Source organism: Zalophus californianus, chromosome 17 (genome assembly GCF_009762305.2).
Source record: "Zalophus californianus isolate mZalCal1 chromosome 17, mZalCal1.pri.v2, whole genome shotgun sequence".
In the NCBI taxonomy this organism is placed as follows: Eukaryota; Metazoa; Chordata; class Mammalia; order Carnivora; family Otariidae; genus Zalophus; species Zalophus californianus.
In genome coordinates, this window is record NC_045611.1 from 56,736,512 (window position 1) to 56,754,965 (window position 18,454).

General features: G+C 52.3%; 2 protein-coding genes across 2 annotated transcripts; both read right to left on the reverse strand.

Annotated features, from left to right (window-relative positions):
- Positions 1 to 490: 490 nt before the first annotated feature.
- On the reverse strand, positions 491 to 17,950 carry LOC113915753 (leukocyte immunoglobulin-like receptor subfamily A member 5). The gene is given in 6 exon segments (XM_035725056.1): positions 491 to 1,379; positions 1,522 to 1,570; positions 16,791 to 17,093; positions 17,239 to 17,523; positions 17,699 to 17,734; positions 17,891 to 17,950. Coding segments are annotated over 6 exon segments (846 nt in total). The 5' UTR covers positions 17,925 to 17,950; the 3' UTR covers positions 491 to 1,240.
- On the reverse strand, positions 5,601 to 6,853 carry LOC118355952 (leukocyte immunoglobulin-like receptor subfamily A member 6). Its single transcript, XM_035725055.1, has 4 exons — positions 6,734 to 6,853; positions 6,542 to 6,577; positions 6,083 to 6,367; positions 5,601 to 5,677 (listed from the first exon to the last, which is right to left on the reverse strand). Exons 1-4 carry the CDS (start codon positions 6,765 to 6,767, stop codon positions 5,643 to 5,645), a joined length of 390 nt encoding a protein of 129 aa, XP_035580948.1. The 5' UTR covers positions 6,768 to 6,853; the 3' UTR covers positions 5,601 to 5,642.
- Positions 17,951 to 18,454: the final 504 nt, after the last annotated feature.

Genomic DNA, 18,454 nt, shown 5'->3' on the forward strand with positions numbered 1-18,454 from the left:
TTGATTGTCACCACCTTTTGTCTCTTGTGAGTCCTTCTATGAACATACTTGCATAGGTGTCTGCTCAATTACCTGGATGCAATTCTTTTTCTTCTCTGTTTTTCATTGTGGTAACAGGAGCGCTTAGCATGAGACCTACCCTCTTTACAGATTTCTGTGTCAGGACCCTATTGTTTGCTCTAGGCATGGAGTTGTCTGGGGATCTCTAGAACTGTCTACCTTGCAGAACTACAACTTATGCCCAGAAGTGGAATTTCTTGGTGACATGGTACTTCTGGGTTCAAGTTTTTAAGGATCTGCCATCTCTCAATTTCATGTAACTTGCACCCTACAAGTAATGCATTAGGTCTGTGTGCTCATGCCCCCTCCCATGATTGATAGTACACCTTAACTGTTTACATCTCATCTGGAGTCCTGGAACTTCAGTCTTGTGATTTCACTGAAACTGGGCCAAGAGAAATAGAAATAATCATTCCACATAAAATGCAGGGAAACCTGGGTGCACTTTGGGGCTACCAGAGTGGCATTAATGCATCCTATGTTGACTTGTACTGTTTTGTGACATCAGTTCTGCACATTCCTCCCCATAAGCCACCTCACAGTGGTACCTTGAAGTTACCTGTGAAGGGAGGAGATACACCAGAGATACTGGCCAATGTCACGAACCAGCATTTTGCACGGTGGGTTTCTCAGAGGCAGCACAGACCAGGCCATCTGGTGGAAGTGAAAGGCTGATGGATGCACAGAGGGTACTGGGGCATCTCATGGATTTATCTCTTTCAGGCTGCATCTTTTTATGCCAATTTATGATTCATTAAAACAGCCTGCATTATCTGAACTGAAGAGATGGAGATGCCTTCATGGACCTTAAGGTGTATGGTGATTAGAAGGGAGGAAAATGTATTACCTGAAATTGTACCAGAGCATGGCAGTGTATGGAGATGTGGACTGAAATCTGCCATGTGGGTATAAGCTGGTTTCACGAAATGGGGAAAGATGGGAGCCAGTGAAGACAACTCAACAATGGTTTGGAAGGAGAGTCCACGGTTTAATGGCAAAAGAGTGCGTACATTGTCCCCACACTGGAGCCATGACTCCTCCTCCTCCTCACAATGATCTGCAGACGGTTCACACAGCACTTGCCCCACATGCGCTTCCAGAACCTCCTGGGCACACAAGGTGTATTTCCCAGGCTCTGCTATTCTGATCATTGCATTGTTCTCTCTTGTATCTCTTGTGTTTACCTCCTGGCTGCATCTTGGGCTCTTCTCTCACTGTACCAAGCCTGAAAGAGGAGAATCCCGAGGACCACCAGGATCACTGCAGCCATGCCCATGCGGATGAGATTCTCCACTGTGTAATCTTGGGTGTGGGAGGCTAGGAATTGAGGAGAGGTCACAGAGGTCAGGGCACACAAAAATCACCTGGGATCCTGGATGTCCACCCAGGGCACCCGCCTCCCCTTGACAGCACTTAACCCTCCGTGCCATCCCCATAACTGAGCCTTTCCCCTACTCTCCAGTGTTGGTGTCTGCCTTGGTTCGTGATGGGCTGATGGCATCAGCTGCTTCTGAGAACCATAAAAATGTGGGGGGAAATGAGGTGCTGTTGGGACTCAAACTTGTCCCCTGGGCTGTGTGTTCTTGTACCTCCCCCATTTCTCATGATATACCTAACATAGAGTCCCTAATGAACACTTTCTCTGCTATAGAAGGATGCCTCATTGGATTCCTTCTGTCTCCTTGTGTACTCGTGGATAAGAGAACTTGCGTTTTTCAACAATCAGGACCCAGTGTTCATGGGTGAAGGGTTGGTCATAAATATATATATGAATATATTGAGAGAGAGTGAGAGAATTCAATGTGTACCATATAGGTGTTAGTTATTTGAACTATCCTAGGTAGGACATCACCATCACCAAAACTATCATCATCATCCTCATCACCACCACCATCATCAACACCATCATCATCACCATCACCATAACCACCACCATCACCACCACCATCACCATCATCATCACCACCATCACCATCATCATCACCACCATCATCATCATCACCACCATCATCATCATCACCACCATCATCACCATCATCATCACCACCATCATCATCATCACCACCACCATCATCACCATCATCACCACCATCATCACCACCATCACCATCACCACCATCATCATCATCACCACCATCACCATCATCATCACCACCATCATCATCACCACCATCATCATCATCACCACCATCATCATCATCACCAAAATCACCATCATCATCACCACCATCACCATCACCACCATCATCATCACCACCATCATCACCACCATCATCATCATCACCACCACCATCACCACCATCGCCACCATCATCATCACCACCATCACCATCACCATCACCACCACCATCACCATCACCATCACAACCACCATCACCATCACCACCACCATCACCATCACCACCAGCACCATCACCAGCACCATCATCACCACCATCATCATCACCACCACCACCACCATCATCATCATCATCACTGTCTGCCTCCTTCTCATCTCTTTCTCTATCTCTGTCTGTCAGTCACGAAGAACTCTGAAAACTGCCGAAAGATTTTAAGGAAGAACACCAGTCATTTGATTTTTATCTTCAAAGACAGCCCCTCTCACCTCAAACCCTCAAGGAACAGAGAAAATAAGTGTTGTTATAAAACTGGTGAACACAAAATTAGGTAATCCTGCAAATCTAATTTAATCCATTCACATAAAAAACAAAAAAATAAAGAAGTACAGATGAATTCTAATTATAAATCTCCATGTGGAAATTTTAAATAAGCTTTAACAATTCAGAAAGTATGAATGAAGCATAGACATCATTCAGTGGGTTAATATCCAAATGTTTGATACCAAGAAGTCTTTTAAATGTGTCTCACTAGGGCTATGAAATTCAAAGAATAAGTCAGGAAATGTACAAGCCCAGAAAAAATTCCATTCCTAATTTGTATTAAGAAAATAATATTTTTTTCCTAATAAGACCTGAATGTAACAGAGAAATGGACTGAAGCAGACAGTTTAGTATTGCTATATACATAAAAATACAGATTTTTAAAATGCGTTTGACTTAAAACAATTAAATAATTTGGGCTATCAACTAAGATGTTTTCTTAAAGCAACACTTAGATTCGTGTTAACATCTTACTTTGTCATCATTATCATGAGATATTTGCTACAAACAACACTGGTGCACAATCTGGAAATAAAGAGATAAGTTTCAATTTTTTTGAGGTTGATATAATGATTATCAGTTAATCAATGGAGATCAATTGTGAGGCACCTGAAAGGTGGTGTTTCTGTACTAAGTTAATAGAATATAAAATTAATATAACCAAACCAGTATCATTGTTATATATACTTAACTATTAGTTAGAAAGTATTAAGAAATAAAAAATCTACTTATAAATGAATAAAAATTGAACACTTTTTAGGATTCAAGTGTAGACAATTTGATGAAAGAAAAACTTCAGAATGCACCTGCATCATTTATAAAGCTCGTTTCTAAGCATGTTTTATTAAAAAAAACTTTATAATCATAAATTACTCTCTATAATGAATATATACATTTCATCTAATCCCAATGAAATTGGATAATTTTTTAAGCCATAAATCCTCATAACGTAAATTTGTATCTGCAGAAATCGCTTTTTTTAAAGATTTTATTTATATTTGACAGAGAGAGACACAGCGAGAGAGGAAACACAAGCAGAGGGAGGAGCAGGCTTCCCGCGGAGCAGGGAGCCCGATGCGGGGCTTGATCCCAGGACCCTGGGATCATGACCTGAGCCGAAGGCAGACGCTTAACCACCGAGCCACCCAGGCGTCCCTCTGCAAGCACAGCTTTAAAAGTTCTGAGAAGCAGGCACAGGGACATTGGACAAACATCCACACACAATGCAGAGTGGACACAAATTGCACACGGATACGTAGTGCAGCGTCCCTGGGGACTCCCGTGAGCCGGGCACGGCCCCTCCTCCGTCTCAGGTGTGCACCGAGGGGCATGGAGGCCCCCAGGTGAGTACAGGGGGCGGTAGAGAGGTGCCCACAGGCAGGGAGCCTTCTCTTTAGGACAGTGTCTGGTGAGCTCCACCTGCGCCTTCAGAAAATCCCACCTTAGTCTGAGTAGCTCCAGGCCTGGTGTGAGAGGGCTCCACGCCTCCTCGGGTGTGGGTGAGGGGCTCCATCCTCAGGGTCTCTTGGAAATGGGAAATAAGAGCTGCCAAGGAGGTGTCTGTCTGTCCTCTACAACTGTCCCAGACTCCCCGCATCCTCCCTGGACCCCAAGCGCTGCGAACCCTTTCTATCCTCTATCCCACACTTTCTCCAAACCTGGCTGGAGGCCTAGGAATTGCGGCATGCTGACAAGGGGCAGGTGGTTTTTAGGAGAAAATCGCAGTTTTGTGTGGGATGAGGAGGGCCTGAGATGCTAAATCAATGGGGATGTCCTAATCTCCGCTGTCTCCATCCTACTGGTACTTCCTCTTGCTTTGCTGAGACCCGGGCCTGATGGACAAAATCACGTGCACCTGCGTCTCCCTCGGCTTCCCAACCGTTCCCAGATCCGAATTCCTTGGAGAGGCAGGGCCGTGAAGGTCAGACAAGAGGTCACTGCAGCCCCCGGCCCCTCCCCTTTTCCGAGGGGGCTCGCCCTTCTCAGAAGCTCCCCCTCCCAGAGAGATGAGCTCCTGCAGAGCCGCCCCTCGACGCATTCTGCGTGCCCAGCAGGGGAGCTCCTACCTCGCCCCCGCCTCTGGCTAGTAGCCGATGTCCTGCTTCTGAGCGGGAGACACCAGGAAGTCAGTGGGTGGGGCCCCTGCCTTGTCACCTGTCTGACCTCATTTCCTCTCAGGGTCGTGGCATCTAGGTCCGCGCCCTTCCCTCCTCAGTCCTGTCCGAGACTGCCGGGATCGCGCTTCGCGGGGCAGGAGGCCCATTCCCACGCGCTCCCGGGTGGACCCGCCTCTGTGGAACTGCCCTTGGCGATCCCTTTATGGCATCCTGTCTCAGACTTTCCTGTAGACAGGGCACTGAGCTGCCCTTTTCTGCTCAGAGAGGACAGGGACCACAGGGACCTGCCCCAAATCACCAACTCAGGGAGCGCTGAGAACCCTCTCCTCCCGGGGAGTCCCACCCTATACCTCATAATCCGAGGGCAGGGAGGTGAGGAGGTAGGCTCCTGAGCTCCGCACTCACTCACTCGACCTGGCTCCTGCGTCCCCGGCTGGGCCCCCAGTCTCTCCCTCTGCCGTGACCACCCCGGCCCTTCTCCGCCGGCCTCGGAGCCCCTGGAGCCCCGGAATGGTCCTGCCCTTTCTACCCGGCTCCCAGCCCTCCTCCTGAGAGACTGGGAGAAATTATAACCCCCCTGGACAGAAGCCCCTGTGACTCAGCAGCTGCTGAGCTGGGACCTGGGGGGTGGGGCGGGGGTGGGGGCTGGGTCTCTAGAGGATCCTGGGCCAAAGGACAGTAGCTGGCTGGGGGCTGGAGCTTCTAGAGACCACATCTCTGCTCCTGCTCTTCTCCCTCGTCGGCTCTGTGGCTCGGCCTCAGAGCTCCTGAAGCGTTGTGGCCCCCAGGTGTCTCTGCTGGACTCTCAGCCGTCCTCCCCCCCGAGATGCAAGATCGTTTCTGAGTATTGGGGGGCATTAGATCCTTTGAGGGGCTCTCAGAACTGACCTGCGGCAGTGTGTGCTCCTTCTGAGCAAACAGACCCCAGGGGCACACCGATGTTGAGCGGTCCTGTGGATGGGGGGGGTTGGGGCTGACCCAGGAATCCCCATCTCATTCAGACTTCTCCTACACCTGCCCCATGGACTCCCCAAGACCTTCCAGCTGCCTACCTGGCACCTTTAGACCCAGGAGAGGGGCAACGGGTGGGAGGGCCTCTGTTGGCCTCCTTTGAGCTGAGGGGCAGATCTTCCTTTGAGTGACCCTCCCTTGGAGCACCCCCCCCAGCCCAGCCCAGGTAACTCTTGAGGACAGAGCCCTGAATAGACCATCAGGACACAGAAGGGACAGTACTGGGCTCCTCACCTGTCACCACCAGCTCCAGGGGGTCACTGGGCTCTGACCAGCCAGTGGGACTGAGACAGTAACAGAGATACCGTCCTGCATATGCATCTGTCATGTATCTGATGGAGAACTTGGCCTTGTTCCCGGGCTCCAGTGGCTTCCATCTGTCCCAGGTCCCTGAGTTTCCCTCTTTATATAGGCGGTACTCCTGGGCCTCCAGGCTCCCCTGACACCAGATGGTCACAGGTGTCCTCCAGGGGATCACAGAGCCTGGCTCAGCCCAGATGGTGGGTTTGGGGAGGGTCCCTGGAAGGAAACAGAGGTTGGGCCACAAGACCTCCCCACCCCCAGGTCCCAGCTCTGCCCCAAACCCCCAGACGTCCCCCTCCGTCAGCCCAGAACTGCTGTTCTCCATCCCCTCTGCCTGGTGGGTGACCCCCAGTGAGGAGGTGGGACTGAGACCCCTGGGGACAGACTCACCTGCCTGCACTCGGGTCCTGGGGCCCACACTCAGCCCTGGAAGAGAGTTCCTGTGAGAGGTTTGCCCCGAATCCTGAGCAGAACCCCTCCTCCCGTGAGCCTCCTGAGTCTGGGGTCTCTGACAGCCCAGGGCCTGGCTGTGGGGCGGGTCCCTCCCAGAAGAGGGCGTCCCCTCCCCTCCTCAGATCTCACCGAGACAGAGCAGGGCCGTGAGGGCGGGGGTCATGGCGTCTCCCGTCTCTGGCTCTAGCAGTGCATAGGGAGGGACCTCGGTGCCCACAGGACGGGCAGACACACAGGGTGTGGTGATGCGGAGGCTGATCTTCCTTGTCACGGGGTTGTCACGTCAGCAGCCCCACAGGAAGGGGAACAGCCCCTCCCCAGGACCTAGCCTGGCTCTGGTGTCCATGATGGTGCAGCAAGTGGACCCCGAGGCTTCCTGAGATGCCCCATCCAGGTGAGGCGACCAGGGCATGTCTTTCCCTCCAGAGCCTCCCCCACGGGGTCTCCATCCTCAGCACATCCCTGGGGTCCTCACCGTGGACGGAGTCCCCAGAGCCCAGAGATGCTGCAGGGGACGTGGGTTCCTGCTCTGCTGGGGAGCTCATGTCAGCACAGACACACGTGTGACGTCTCTGCTCAGCTCAGGTCGAGGTCACGGTGGCAATGAGCCCTGAGGAGAAATACAGGCAAATGGGGAAGGAAACACAACCCTTCTCATGGCCCTGGATGTGGGCTCTCTCTCTATCACTACCTGCATGAACTTCTCTATTTTCCTGTGACACTGTCCATACCCCCTTTCTTGGGAACATCCCTGTGTGTCCCTCCTAGCTTCTTAATGCCCCTTGTTCCTGGGGCAGAGCCGTCCTCCCTGTTTTGGGTCCTGCCTGTAAGCTGTAGGGAACAATCGTAGATCAAAGTCCTGATCTGTTGGGGGAAAACTGATCTTTATTAAAATATTTTTCTACCACCCATTACCTATGTGAATTGAGCAGTAATGTTTGTTGTAATCAGGTATTTCCCCCCATTTTTTATTTTTTACTTTTTTGGAGAGAGAGAGAGAACATGCACGGGCAGGGAGGGGGGTAGGGCAGAGGGAGAGAGAGAATCCCAAGCGGGCTCTATGCTCAGCCCAGCATGAGCTGGACGTGGGGCTCAATGTCTCGACCCCAAGATCATGACCTGAGCTGAAAGCAAGAGTCAGACGCTCAACCTACTGAGCCACCCAGGCACCCCATTTCCCCCCTTTTAAAAGTTATTTTACATCTAAGTCTATGTGGGAGACTAAAGTATAATGTTCCTTTCCGTCTAGGACAGAACTGGACGGTATGAAATTCAGAACCTCATGCGTGTGTCCTTAGCAGATGATGCTCAAGGTCGGAGAGACTGATTTCCTGTAAATGCCTGGTTTTACAGAAAAGGAAACCCATCCCTTGACCAAGGGGCATCCACCGAGAGCTCCTCCCCAGACTCAAGCTGGAAAGTTGCTGCTTGGTCTCTAGCTGAACTCCCTACCCCTTGTCTTCCTCCCCAGATGCCCAGCCTGCCCCAAACCCTCAACAGACTCCAGTAGATCGCGTGCTACAGTTTTCACGTCCTGAAGTACAGTTCCTCCCCTATTCCCAAATATACTCCGTTTTTGGTAATTCGGGCTTGCCTCGGTTTACCTCTTTCATTTAGGTTGACACCATAAAAGTCTGTGGGATTTGTAGCGATGTCCCGTATTTCATTATTGATGCTGGTGTCTTTTCTCTATTTCTTCTCGAGTGTTACTAGGACTTTATACATTCTGGGAATACTCGATAATAAATGTTTGTGGCTTTATTAATGTTAGGGGACTGGATGCTTATGTTCTTCCCCCAAATTTATATGTTGAGGCCTTCATCCCCCGCCTGGCTGTATTTGGAAATGGGGCACCTAAGGAAGTAATTAGGATTGAATGAGATTGTAAGGGTGGCCCTCAGGGAGCTCAGTGTGCGTCTCTCTCCACGTGCTCACACCAAGGAAAGGCTGTCTGCAACCCCCCGGGGTGGGGGGAGCCCCCACCAGACACCAGCCCTGTTGGCACCTCATGGAGACTTCTGTAGTCTATGATGTTCGTCAGAGAAGCCAGAGCAGAGGATTGCAGACTTTGCTGCCCGAACCAATACCCAAGACGCGGGAGAGGCTGGAAGAGTTTGGAGATGCCAAACGGAAGATGCTGTGTGTGCGCCGGCTGCGGGTAGAGATGCAGACGGGCAAGTCCACTCCTGCGGGACCTCAGGCAGGAATGAAGAACGAGGCATTGTATGAGGGAGAGAACATGACCCTTGTAACGAAGTGGCAGAGAACGTGGCTGAACCGTGTCCAGACGTTGGTGGAACGCAGAACATACGAGCCACACAATAGCATGCTTGGCGGTTGAGCGGCCAAAGCGAAATGCTGACGTGTGCCCGGGAGCACTCCCATGTGGGTGCTCACAGTGAAACTGGGGAGGAGCGAGGTGAATGGAGGAGTGAATTGTTAAGCTAATGGACCCTGAAGGGAGACCGGGAAGTTTCTTCCGACAAATGAGAGAAAGTGCATTTGGGAGAGCGGAGCCAAGGTGAAGGATCTGTGGGAGCAGAAACGCAGCCCCGTGGGTTGGAAGGGGATGGAGACGGGATGAAGGGAGTTCTCAGATTCTGTAGGAATGGGAAGGTAGGCTTCTTGGTCTGCAAAAGGTGTGCTGTTTTTCCAGGAAAGGGAAGGACGACCCCAAAGGCAATTCAGAGATCGTCAGGGCTGGCCCCTCGGTTTCAGAGTTTGGGCTACTGGCTCGGTTTCCCCTGGGCAGGCTCTGCTCGAAGCCTGGGGAGTGGGACCCTCACAGACAGAAGGGCCCTGCAGCCCTGCCGAGCCATGGAGGCGGCGCCCCAGAGAGCCTGGCATGCAGGAAGTCGAGCCCAAGAGGATTATTCCGGAGCCTTAAGATCTGTGCAAGTTGCCTTGCTTGATTTTGAACGTGGTCACCTCTGTCTTCCTTCTATCGTTCCCTCTGGGGATGGGCACGTCACTCATCTGGGTCACGGGCTCACCACACCTGCAGACACCAGCCCTGTTGGCACCTTGGGCTTGGGCTTCGGCCTCCAGAACCGTGAAGAAATAAGTTTCTGTTGTTTAAGCCCATCCCCCCGCCCCAGGCCATGGTATCTTGTTATGGCAGCCCAAGCTCATACAACTGATTTTTATCTCTTTCATTCTTTATGATCAATATATGTTATCATTTTCACCCAGTGCCATGGGATGAATTTGCTGTTCTTTTTCTGACTCCTACAGATGTTGCCTGGACTGCTGATTTTCAGGCTCTCTTCTCTTTGTAATAATTTCATTCATAATTTTCCCATTTGAGGGCGCCTGGGTGGCTCAGTTGGTTAGACGATTGCCTTCGGCTCAGGTCGCTCAGCGGGGAGTCTGCTTCTCCCTCTGACCCTCCCCCCTTTCATGTGCTCTCTCTCTCTCTCTCTCTCTCAAATAAATAAATAAAATCTTTAAAAAAATTTTTCCCATTTGATCTTGGCATATGACATTTACATGACCATGTAAATAAAAATCTGTGTTGATGTAGAATATTTGCATTGTCATTTAAGTAAAAAAAAAAAGTCTTATCTTCATTTGTGGTTTGCTTCTCTTACGTGCTGTTTTTTTTTGTTTGTTTGTTTGTTTTAGAAATAGAGCTGATATTTATCTTTATCTGCAGAATTAAGTGATTTCTAAAGCTCCAGGATATCCTGCTTGCTTATGAAAGGTCCCCAGGCCCAGGGGCATTAGCGGAGCGTCCACGGGGCGGGCGGGGGGGGGGGGCAGCCCCAGGGCCTCCTGGGGTCTCTGCAATCCCCCTTCCATGGGGTGTGAGGTCTGGGTCTTTCCTGGGCTAGTGGACGGCCAGAGCAGCATACACACTGGGCTCTGCTGGGGGCTCCGTTGACTGGGAGGAAGGGGGTGCACTCGTCCCCTGTCCGAGATTTAAGCTGTTCAGCTGGGCGTAGGTCACATCCTGGGGGTCTTCAGATGCTGCGGCCTGGAGGGCGGGAGAGTGGGAGTAAAATGTGTGATGGGTGGGGGAGCCAGGGTGCCGGGAGCAGCAAGGACGCACGTGTCTGTCCTGTTCTGCTTTATGTCCATTTTGTCCAGCAATTCCTCCGACGTGGGGGAGGAAGAGGGGCCACCGCCCCTTGAGGCCTGAGTGGTTCCCCCCCCCCGGGGCGGAGTCACCCCCTTGGCAAACTCACCGTCAGGGCCCTGCTGGGGGAGCCAGGGAGGGCGGAACTCCTTCACTTTGTCCCTCTTCGCTTACGTGTCCACCCAGAAGCCGGGGTCGATCTTAAAACCTAAATCGGATCCCGTGGATCCCTGGCTTGGACGTGTTTTCACTCGTATTTCCGTCACCCGGTCTAAGACAGAGCCTTGCCAAACACAGATTCCTAATAAGATTTGTCAACTCACTGAATGAATAAATGGGCTAAAGTGGGGGAAACTCAGAGTAGTTAGGATTTGGTTCATCTACTTCATTCGGTACCCATATACACACACAATAAGTGCATGCATAGATATGCACATAGACAGACAGATGGACAGACAGGGCACTTGCCAGGGGGCCAAGAAGAGGACAGATCAGCGCCCTGCCCTGGAGGAATTCATGGCCATGGGGTTGGGAACCGCCCACAAACAAGGAAGCACTGATTTGGGGTGGTGGTAAGTGCGGTGGAGAGGCCAGGGGAGAACCTGCTTCTGTTACAACAGCTCCTCCACCCCGAGTGTCACCACGCTGGCCAGGTGCTCTTTGCTCTGGGGGCGGGGGGGGGGGGCTGTCCTGCACGTCGTGGGGTGTGCGGCAGCACCTCTGGCCCCTCGAGACCATTGGCAACGCCCTCCCAGTTGTGATGAACAATGTGTCTCTAGACGGTTTGGGGAAGTACTGAACATCGAGGGAGAGACAGCTCTTCTGGGGAGACTGGAGACTTGGCATATGGCATGGGACATTGAAATGCCCAGTGGACGGACAAGAAGAGACAGCTCACAGGTGCTTGGATATCTGAGGCTGGTGCTCAAGCACCAGGCTAGAAATAGTTGTGGAATTACGAACATAGAGATGGTCCAGCTGTACCTGGGATTAAATAAACGTGACAAATAAAATACAGAATTGTCTCATGGTGAGGTCAACACGATGGCTGGGTGAGCTTCCTGCGGGACTAGGAGCGGAATGACAATCATTACACCTAAGGCACGTTATTGTGTGGTTCCATTGCATCTAAATCCACACAACCAGAGGGAAGAGAGTAAGTGGAGAAAAAGCCAGGCTGAGGGTCTCTGTTCATGGACAGACCATTCTATAGGGTGCCTTTGTGCGAATAAGAAAAGGCGCTCTGTTCAGATGCCACCAGTAGGGTCTTAAACCCCACAGTCCTTATTGTGCAGGTGCACAAACTGTACAACTGTCCCTGGCAGCACCACCATTATGAGACCTGGACAACCAACAGCTCAAAGGACCCAAATAAGGGGACCAAGAGGGAGGGGCCCATGTGGGTATCAGAAAAACCCAAGAAGGTGTCCCAGCAGCCTACATGTATCACCTTTCAAGAGGAAGGGTGAGGTCAGATGCTGCTGGGCTGAGGAATAGGAAGATGGAGAAGCAGCCCATACATTTAACTAATTAACAAGGCTGTGCTGGGTGCCCTGGACAGGAGCAGGGGCTCACTTGACTGTCCGTCTGTATGTCTTCCTCAGGCTGGGACTCTCTCCCCTCAGCATCTGGAGGACAAGAACATTCTATATCATGCCAAAATGCCTGAAACCCTGCAGTGCCACATGCCCCTTCCACCCTCAGATGGGGAGACTGAGGCCCAGCAAGGGGCAGGGATGTGCCTGGGATCACATAGATGTGGCGATTTTCGTGAGAAGCCCAGAACCCGGCCCAAGCACTCCTCCTGGTCTCCCACCAGGACCCTCCTTTTTACTCCAATTCTCCTCCTGGACAGGAGCCACGGAGCTGGACCTGAGGGGAGGAAAAGAGGGGCATTAGGCAGCGGTGAAGGGACTATGGCAGAGGTGGGAGGTTGGGGAAGCGTCTTTGGGGAGCAATTACCTTTTCTGCAGGGTTCTGTGTCGACTTCAGGCTGGGAGGCACCTGCGCAAAGTGAGAAATTACCTTCTAAACGACCCCAGAACCTGGCCCCCAGGGCCACGTTAGGATCTCAGAGGATCTGAGCCCTGACAAGGCTGTACACCCACCCTCCTCGATTTGGAATTCAGGGCAAATGACTAAACTCTAACACACAAAACGTGCATGGATGATTTAAATATATATTTTTATTTTTTAAAGATTTTACTTATTTATCTGAGAGAAAGAATGAGAGAGAGAGAGAGAGAGCACATGAGAGGGGGGAGGGTCAGAGGGAGAAGCAGACTCCCCGCCGAGCAGGGAGCCTGATGCGGGACTCGATCCCGGGACTCCGGGATCATGACCTGAGCCGAAGGCAGTCGCTTAACCAACTGAGCCACCCAGGCGCCCTAAATATATATATTTTTTAAATAAAACTGAAAGAATGTCTTTAAAAGTCTATGTCTGTTATTAAATCTCTTCATTCTGAATGATTTTATAATTATTATTTTTTTACAGAAAATATTTATAAGAACTGTATTTTATTCCTGCATCACCTTGACCTACATTTCTGCTTTGGTAATATTTTGCCAAAGAGAGACAGAGATGGACATGGATTTGGAGATACAGGCATGAGTATCACAGGGGAGGGGAGAAAGAAAGTGTAGGTCCGTTACATATGCATCTATATGCACACCCATAAACGTATGCATGCACACAGACAGAAACAGAGAGAGACTGACAGACAGATAATAAGTAGATAGGTAGGTAGATCTTTTTCTGATATAATGCCCCCTCTGTCCTCAATACACCAGTGTGCACCCCCCACAAGCACGAACCCTCGTCTACATGACCCCAGAACTCCCAATCAGGAGATCTTCACTGATGCAACCCTTGGACCAAACCCACACTCCCGGTTCCGGTCTTACCAACTGCCAAACAGCGTCTTTTATTTTCTTTCTGGTTCTACCCAATGTCTACTTATGGATACCCTGGAAAGGGTGTTGACAAGGCTGTGATCACCTCCATCAATATCAGGAGCCCAGGATATCCACCTGTCCCATCCCTGGTGCTGAGCACTCCGAATGCCTGGTCAAGTAGGTGTCTGCCAGGTCTCCTGTGGTGAAGTCCTCAATCCTTCCTTAGAATTTGATTGGTATTTGGAGACATATTTGAGTATTCGTCCAATACCATGATCGTCCTCAAATATACCATAGTTACTGTTACGATGCACGGACGGCCCTCCCTGAGTCATCCACCGTCATGGCAGCTAACTTATAACAATCTCCAATCTCTTCATTGCTCATCATTCTGCATCGATTCATTGGCATTCTACTCTAAAGCGTGCCCTTTCCCCCCGTGCATTAATTAATTTACTCTATAAACTAATGGATTTCTGCTTTAGTCAATGCACTGTAATTCCATACTTGGATGCTCAGATCATTCTCGATCTTTCCAAAGGGAGTTCCTTTCAGCTGGCTCCTTGTTATCCTGACTTGTCTCCATCATTCTTGGTGAGTTTTTGCACTTTCTGGCACATTAAGATGCCCCAGCATCCTCCATTAGTTCTTCCCCTGCCCCAACCCGGAATAAAGAATTTCTCTGATGAACCCTAATTCCTTTTAATAGAGGATAGTAGTTAAAAACCAAGATCTGGGTGATTGGCGTGCCATCACCGTGTCTAGGTTTTATTGGTGGGTGTACCTGGGACACGTGTGTTTGTACCTCTATGCACAGACACACCTACGACCATGTCACGTCCATCGATGTATATACATTTTAACGAGGTCACACTGGCATTTCCAGTTCCAGTAAGGACAGCCCAGAGTTTATTCTAGCCAACTGCCTTTGCACATTTATAGATCCCTGCAGACCTCGAGTAACTTGGCTCCCTTTATCCCCCCTATATTTACATATTTGCTCAAAGCAACTAATCTCCCAACCACTGCCACATCCTCCTGCACTCCTCCCCACTGCTCTTGGCTGCAGGGGGATAACGACCCCTCCCGTGACCCCCTTCCTCATCACCGGCGTGGCTCCTCAGGTGTTGGGTACACCCCTGCTATCCACCCTCATAACTGTGCTTTGTGGGGATTCCAGCCTGTCCCAAGAAGGCTGTGATGGAAGGAGTTTCCGAGACATGTTTTATTGTTTAATTTGGAGGGTTTTCAAAAACCGAGCATTTCTTTCTGTTTGGTGCCATATTTTGGCGGTGCTCTAAGAAGCCACTTCCTATCTTCGGGGTTAGGTCTCACCTCTCAGGTAGACCAGAGCTCCCCGTCTTCTACTTACCTGACTCGCAGCGTTTTTCTGGTGCTGGTGTCAGATAAGGAGGAAAAGGAGGGGAAGGAAGAGCGGGACGAGGAAGATCACGGGGACCTGGATCAAAATTCTCTGGTACTTGTGACCTGGGACGCAAGTGATATCATGAATGAACCAATGGTGTCAGTTCACTGAGCACCTACTGTGTGTAGACCCGTGCTGGGGTCTGTGCATTCGTTACCTCTCATCCCCGTAAGAATCACGCACCAGGGAAATGCCACCCCCGCTTCACCCCTTTCACAGAGAAGGAAACCAAGGCTCAGAGAGATCAATCAGGTGCCCCAGGTCACCGGGCCAGGAAGTGGGTGGCAGAGCTGGGATTTGAACCCAGGACTCTGGGTTCCCTGTGCTCTCCTCACACTACCCACCCTAGTGGACAGCTGCTTCGGGCTCCAAGCTCCTACGTTGATTGGAATGGCCCAGTCTGTTGTCCCCATGTGCCCTGCCCTCTCCTGTAGCTGGAGCTGAATGCACCTCCTATTGTCAGAGGTTTTGGGGTGCTCAGAACCGTCCCTGTGTGGGACGGACTCCGTGCCTTCCGTGCTCTCCAAGTCCAACCAAGACCCGTCCTCTGCCCTGCAGACCCCACATTCGCACGTGGGGTCTGACTGCACTTTTCAGCGAGCACATCAGGGAAGGGGTTGTGAGGATGCTGTGCACTCGGTGGGTCCGTCCCACAGAGGGCTCTCATTTCCAGGATCTCACCTAAACCTCTCAGCAAACCCATGAGGGAGTCCATGGGAGAAGCGCTTCACGGGCAGTGAAAGGACTCGTCTGAGGCCCCACAGCCCAGAAGTGGCAGATCTGGGATTTACATCCCACGGAGCCCGACCGTCAAAGCCTTGCTTACTTCTGTTTGATTCTGATTTCTTTCCACCAGGGCTGTCTGGATATGGCCAGGCTGAGCACCGCAGGATGGACGGAGGAGCCCTGGGGACGTCACCGACGTCACTGCTCTGCCCTTCCCTGCATCCTACAGCCCTCACTGCCCACCTTCCCATTCTGCAGACCTAAGGCAGCATCCCTCTAGGGTCGGAATGGACATGTCCTTGAGATCTGACCAGGATTCTCCCCCATCGCAAATGGAGAAACCGAGACCCCGATGGAAAGGGACACACCCCAAATCACAGATCCCCCCCCCCTCAAAGGACCCCACCGGGTACATCGTAAACCCAGGACAGGGAGGTGAGGCCATGGGGCTGCCGTGCTCCTCACTTCAACCTGGTTACTCTCCCCTCAGTATCTGCCTCTGCCATGACTAACCCATCCCTCATCTGCTAGCCTCAGAGCCCCTGGAGCTTTCCCCCTGGCCTCTCTGCTCGACTCTCAGCCCCCAAGGACACAAGATTGTTTCTGAGTATCTCGGGGGGAGTTAGATCCCCTGAGAGGCTCTCCGACTCCCTGGGATGGTCTGTACTCTGACTTAAGAGACCCCAGGGATGCATCAGTTGTGGAGTTGGGATCTGTGGGTGGGGGGCTGAAGCCCCCAGAGGGTCCCGGGAAAGAGACAAGAGGAGGGTGGAGGGCTGGAGCTTCCCATAGAGACCCCCTCTAGGCTCAGACCCTCCTGGTGTATCTGCCCTAGGGCCCTGAAGACCCTTCTGCATGTACCTGGAGCTTCGAGTGATGGGCGTGTGGAAAGGGGCAAGCCTGGGGAGACAGTGTGGTCCTCCATTCCTCGGAGGGGTGGATGCCCCTCTGGATGACCCTCCCTGTAGCACCCTCATTCCCATCCTATATTGTGGGTCTTCCAGACAGGGTCAGGAGTTGACCACAGGACCACAGAGGGGACAGGGCTTGGTTCCTCACCTGAGACCACCAGCTCCCGGGGGTCACTGGGGTACGACCATATCTGGGGGGTGTTGCTGTAACAACCATAGCATCTGAATGTTCACCTGGGGCTGGGGGTCACAGGGCCCACAGGGAACAGGGCCTGGGACCCCCCACTGGGGGCTGGCTGGGAGTCCAGGGTCCAGGAGGTCTGGCGTTCTCCTTCCTTCATCAGGATGAACCTGTCGAATCCCACCCATGAGCCACACTGGAGGGTCACGTTCCCTCCTGAGGTCACAACAGGGCTGGGCGTGGCTATGAGGCTGGGTTTGTCGTGCAATCCTAGGGGAGGAGAGGGGGACGGTGTTAAATGGGGCTCAGATCCCCCACATCATCCCCAGGGCTGGGCTGTGACAGGGAGACACCTGAGAGCAGACCCCCTTCCTGAGGGCAGAGCCTGGGGCTGGGACCCTGAGTGGGCTCGCACCTGTCACCACCAGCTCAAGGGGGTCACTGGGCTCTGACCAGCCAGTGGGACTGCAATAGGAACAGAGATAGCGTCCTGCATATGCATCTGTCATGTATCTGATGGAGAACTTGGCCTTGTTCCCGGGCTCCAGTGGCTTCCATCTGTCCCAGGTCTCTGAGTTTCCCTCTTTATGCAGGCGGTACTCCTGGGCCTCCAGGCTCCCCTGACACCAGATGGTCACAGATGTCCTCCAGGGGATCACAGAGCCTGGCTCAGCCCAGATGGTGGGTTTGGGGAGGGTCCCTGGAAGGAAACGGAGGCTGGGACACAAGACCTTCCCCACCCCCAGGTCCCAGCTCTGCCCCAAACCCCCAGACGTCCCCCTCCGTCAGCCCAGAACTGCTGTTCTCCATCCCCTCTGCCTGGTGGGTGACCCCCAGTGAGGAGGTGGGACTGAGACCCCTGGGGACAGACTCACCTGCCTGCACTCGGGTCCTGGCGCCCACACTCAGCCCTGGAAGAGAGTTCCTGTGAGAGGTTTGCCCCGAATCCTGAGCAGAACCCCTCCTCCCGTGAGCCTCCTGAGTCTGGGTTCTCCGACAACCCAGAGCCTGGCTGTGGGGTGGGTCCCTCCCAGAATAGGGCGTCCCCTTCCCTCCTCAGATCTCACCGAGACAGAGCAGGGCCGTGAGGGCGGGGGTCATGGCGACTCCCGTCTCTGGCTCTAGCAGTGCATAGGGAGGGACCTCGGTGCCCACAGGACGGGCAGACACACAGGGTGTGGCCATGTGGAGGCCGGTCCTGCCCATCACATGGTTGTCATCGGCAGGATGTAACAACAGGAAGAGGAACAGCCCCTTCCCTGAGCCCTGTTCTGGTGTCCAGGATGGTATAGCAAGTGCACCCCAAGGCTTCCTGAGATGCCCCATCCAGGTGAGGAGAACAGGGCATGTCCTTCCCTCCAGAGCCTCCCCATGGGGTCTCCTTCATCCTCAGCACATCCCTGGGGTCCTCACCGTGGAACGGGTCCCCAAGCCCTGGAAATGCTACAGTGGACACGCGTTCCTGCCACTATTTGGAGCTCATGTCAGCACAGACACACGTGTGACAAATCTGCTCAGCCCAGGTTGAAATCACAGTGGCAATGAGCCCAGGGGGGAAAACAGGCAAATACGGAAGGGAGCACAGCCCCTCTCCTGGCTCTGGAGCGTGGCCTTTCTTTCTATCACAACCT

Coding starts and splice junctions, on each gene's coding strand:
- LOC118355952 (XM_035725055.1), bottom strand. CDS start 6,767: ATGACCCCCGCCCTCACGGCCCTGCTCTGTCTCG. Junction 6,578..6,733: donor CACGGCCCTGCTCTGTCTCG/GTGAGATCTGAG, acceptor ACTCTCTTCCAG/GGCTGAGTGTGGGCCCCAGG. Junction 5,678..6,082: donor CCTGGAGCTGGTGGTGACAG/GTGAGGAGCCCA, acceptor CCCAATACTCAG/AAACGATCTTGCATCTCGGG.